The 4,663-nt window shown below is 44.2% G+C and overlaps 1 protein-coding gene across 1 annotated transcript; it reads right to left on the reverse strand.

The window, feature by feature from the left end:
- Positions 1 to 2,291: 2,291 nt before the first annotated feature.
- FZD4 (frizzled class receptor 4) lies at positions 2,292 to 3,929 on the reverse strand. The gene has a single exon (XM_010132405.1). The coding sequence runs from the start codon at positions 3,906 to 3,908 to the stop codon at positions 2,610 to 2,612; it is 1,299 nt and encodes a 432-aa protein (XP_010130707.1). The 5' UTR covers positions 3,909 to 3,929; the 3' UTR covers positions 2,292 to 2,609.
- Between the last annotated feature and the right edge of the window lie 734 nt (positions 3,930 to 4,663).

Genomic DNA, 4,663 nt, shown 5'->3' on the forward strand with positions numbered 1-4,663 from the left:
CCCAGCCCATCTCTTCCTCACTTCCCCATAAAAATTTGAGCCCCTCACACTCTTTAGTGGAATATCCCCCCCCGGTCCCTCACAGGGCTGTGCAGTGTTATGCTCATCCAACTCATTTCCAGCAACTCCAATCACCAGGGACATTCATCTGCCACAGACCATACGGGGATCACAGGGATCTGATAACAAGGTATTGACATTCACTTCTGTGTACATAACATGGTTAAAAATGCTGTGTATTGAATCAGTCAGGTCAAACACAGGTCGTTTCAGCCAGGAGAATACCCAAACTGTTTCAGAGTGAAGGACACTTGAGTGAACATGACACCTTGGCACAGCCCAATACTAGGTTACAAGAGGCTCATACTGCATTCTCACCTCTTGAAAGCCAACATATAGCTGCCGACTTTATGTCCCTCACCGTGCCAGGAGAAAGATCGCACAACAGAGAAGCTCAGGCGTCTGAAGATCTCTTCGTTGCAGAACTCCTTGTACACAGACGAATAACCAGATCCAACACTAATAGCGAAAAACTTTATGGAGAGGATGAAAAGGCCTGGCTGGTATGTGGCACTGGCCAAGACAATGCTTGTGCGTCTTGAGCAGAATGTGTCAAGTTGTCACTTGTTCTGCTAGTGAGGGAGCCCAACCACAGAGACTGCAATTAGGGTTTGTTTTTTTTTTTTTAAAAAGTGTTTTAGCACATGTTTCAACATTGACATTGAAACAATACATGCTTCTGGGAGAGATTAGCATTCATGGCCAGAGCTGGAACGAATTGTGGCTCGGGAAGCACATGGGGCACCTGTGTGAAAAGCAAGGACCTGTAGTAAAGCAGTGCCTGTTCTCAGCTGCCCTTGAAGGGCACGCGAGTCGTCAGGGCACCAGCAGATGCTCCACAGCTGACCAGGTTCCAGACAAACAAATGAAGCAAAACCTTAGGGCACACATAAAACCAGAAGTCGTTCAACGGGGTAGTGCATCAGAACAGTCTTCTCTTGAGCACTTCTGGGTTATTTTCTATTTGCATCACATTTCTTATTGCCCAAACAAGCCCCTGACACAAGGTTCAAGCTCCCCACAAGCACAAGCCAATGCCTGCTCAAGTAAAAGGATAAGAAATCTCAACAGTTGCTATGAAACAACATTGTTCAACAAGAAGTTGGATCTCTTCTCTTGGGATCCCTTTACAAAGGCCTGCAATGTCTCATGTTGTTCTTGAGGACTGAATGCCTGCTCACATCCTGCATGTAAATATATATTAAAAAAAGAAAGTCTCCCTAGCTGTCAGCGAGCAATTGGAGCATCGTTGTGCGGCCGTCAGCTGTACTGTGATGTCATGGGCTGAGAATGTTCTCTTAATTGTAACTGACACACATAACTATACAACTGATCTGTGTGAACATGAGTTTGCCAAGGAACTTAACATTTCACTTCTCCCCAGACTGGCGTCTGCAGAGATACCATCGCACTGAATGAAATATATTAAGACTTGATTGCTTCATGCAATTGGTCTCTAGAGAGAGCCAGATAAGTTTGCTTACAGAAAACTGGCATTGTCTGAAGAGACCCTCAACTCATTTGTGTCTTTCCTGAAGGAAGGAACACTATAATGTAAGACTTCATTTAAAGCTATAAAATCAGCAGAATAAAGTAGACCACTGGAAACAGCGGGAGCACCTGAAGGGACAGGAACAGAGGCAGATGGAGAACAATAACTGACAAAGACCACCATACACAGTTTCACAGCTGTGTATTGATTTTTCTACTTCTGACAACAGCCTTGAATAAAGCTTTTTTTTAAAAAATGAGAAATATTGATAGAACAAGAGAAAAATTCAGGTGGGAAGGGACCTAGGGAGGTCCAAATTCCTGTAAGGCACAGACAACTCTCAACTTAGACCAGGTCACAGACGGTAAGAAGAATGAGTCAAAATTATTATTAGACCATCAGATGACTTAAAGATTCATCCTCACTAATACCTCACTAAATCCTACTCACCATGGGTAACTCTCAGACCTGGAAATTCCACTTGGTATTTATTGGAGGACCTGATCCTTGGCTGACTTGTGCAGCATACGGGAGCAACAGAATTGCCCCAAGCATAAAGACACAATGCGCAGCAGACGCTTCCTTCACAATGCTGAACTCAGAAAGAAGACACCTAACTGAGATGATGGGTGTGCCATCATCTGATGATTGGACCCTAAATCAGCCAGAATTTGGCCCCGGACCTCCTTTCCTCCATCAGCTCTAAGACGATGGAAAGGAAACAACATCCCACAGCTGTGGACTACAGTCCCTCAGCTCCTACAGACATCAGTATATTGCATCCTGCTTTGAAAAACAAAAGGAAGACAACATGTTTGGATATTTCACAGCTTTTAAAGCCTCCCTGGGCTTTCCTATTTTGGGCAGCATGCTTTATGGCTATTGTATCTGCAGCACAACCTTTTTGCTGTTTATTCTTTAAGGCTTTTTTTCCATCCCCCAGAGACAGGTTGTGTTACCGTCTCCCTACTCTACTCTCAACATTTACACAGCAATGCTTATACACGATCAGTCCTTCACGGGGGAGCAGTCAGACCACTGGGGTGTCATCCTTTTCTCATACCACAGTCTCGTTTCCTTTCCCAGGTTTCACCCAACCATCTGCTCTCTTCTCTCGTTTCACTTTCCCTGAGTTCACCAGTCTGTTTGAGCACTTCTGCCACGTGTGCAGAGTTTTGGCTGACCAGATCCACATACCTGACGTAATACCCACCAGGAGGGACATGAAGATTTTGAGCATCTCCACTGCCATATTGGAATCATCTGCTGAATAGCGGAAAATGGCCCAGTTGGAGATTTCGTAGAAATAACAGGCAATGACACATGTTGCTGGGACAGTGTATAGCACTGAAAAGACTCCGATTTTGACCATGAGCCTTTCCAGTTTGTCAGTTTTAGTTCCATCTTTCTGGAGATTAGACCTGATTTTAAATAAGGCCACTAGTCCCGCTGCAATGAATAAAGTCCCAATGACCAGGTAGGTAAAAAGCGGAGCGACAACAAAGCCCGTCAGTGCATCTAGGTTCTGGCTCCCAACATAGCACAGACCAGTGAGTTCATCTGCGTCTACTAGTCTCATAATCAAAATGACAATGGTCTTCACTGCGGGGATGGCCCAGGCTGCAATATGGAAATAAGAGCTGTGCATTTCAATTGCTTCGTGGCCCCACTTGAGTCCTGCAGCCAGAAACCACGTCAATGTGAGAATAACCCACCAGATGGAGCTAGCCATCCCGAAAAAATACATCAGCAAGAAAATTATAGCACATCCTGTGTTCTTAAGACCTTCTTGGATAAGAACAGGTTCTGCTGCCTCTTCAAAATCACAGGATATCCTTTCCCGGCCCACAGTTAGCCTCACAATATAAGCAATGCTATAAATATTGTAGCACATGCTCAAAAATATGATTGGGCGCTCCGGGTAGGAAAATCTGGATGAATCTATCAGGAAGGTCAGGACTGTGAAAGCAGTTGAGATGAAGCAAAGACTGGCCCACACAGCCATCCAGATATCTGTGAATTCCTTAGCTGACCTGCTGTAGAGACCAGCATCGTAACCACACTTCAAGACACAGTTCAAGCTTCTCTTCACCCAGATGTACTGATCTGAGTTAGATCCCATGCTGTGGCACTCTTCTCCAGGCTGCAAGGTCTTGCTATGAAGGGGAACCTCTTCGTCTCCTGGGCCCTCCATGCACATGTGGTTGTGATCATTCTGGGGTGGGAATTTGCTGCAGTTTAGGCTGTCTGGCCAGGCAAATCCAAATTCTTTTAAAACTGGTTCGCATCTTCTTTTGACAGAAAGGCACATGCCACCGCAGGGACCTATGGGGATGTTAATTTTCTCTGTGCACATCGGGACGTAGACTGAACAAAGGAAGAACTGGAAGAGAGAAATAGAAATCATAAGTGCATTAGGGGACAATTAAACAGGTCAAAATATAACAAGTTTTCTATTTTTTTCCTTTTAGCAGTAATATTGGTCCTTTGCCTTAAAAACAGGAAGCAACATGAAACAAATAAACTAAGAACAATAAAAACAAAGGAGAGAAAACCTCCAAAAGCTAACAACAGTGTCTTTTTCCAGTTCAAATGTGGTCCGAAGCCAAAGCCTGAACATTTTACTTCCTACATTAGCTCCATGTAAATTTAGCCCATCAGTTTCAATGAAGCCAGTGGAATTTAGCCAGATCTAAACCTCAAGAGTGCAATTTAGGAAAGCAAAAATCCAAATTAAAGTGGTTTAAACAAATACATATATTTGTTCTAGACACGGTCTGGATATTACAGCTAACCAACAAACAGAAGAAAAAGCATTTCTTGAATTACTTTGGTTCACGATCCTTGTAGGAGAATGTCTTTTTCTTTTACCATAAGGTCACATGCGTATTTACAGCAGTAATAAAACTTTGTTGTTCTCTCGACTTTTGAATAATCGCAATTCTGCAGCACGACAACGTAAGCGGGATCGCGTGCTAATTCGGGAACTGCCCCAAGAAACAAGCCGGGTTTTGTTTGATGAAATCCATGCCCGTGGGGGAAGACAAGGATCTTGCCCTTCGCCTGGGAAAGGAACTCCTGCGGTGGGACTCTCGGAGGAGGTCCCGAGCA

This window comes from Buceros rhinoceros, unplaced genomic scaffold (assembly GCF_000710305.1).
Source record: "Buceros rhinoceros silvestris isolate BGI_N320 unplaced genomic scaffold, ASM71030v1 scaffold11183, whole genome shotgun sequence".
Lineage (NCBI taxonomy): Eukaryota > Metazoa > Chordata > Aves > Bucerotiformes > Bucerotidae > Buceros > Buceros rhinoceros.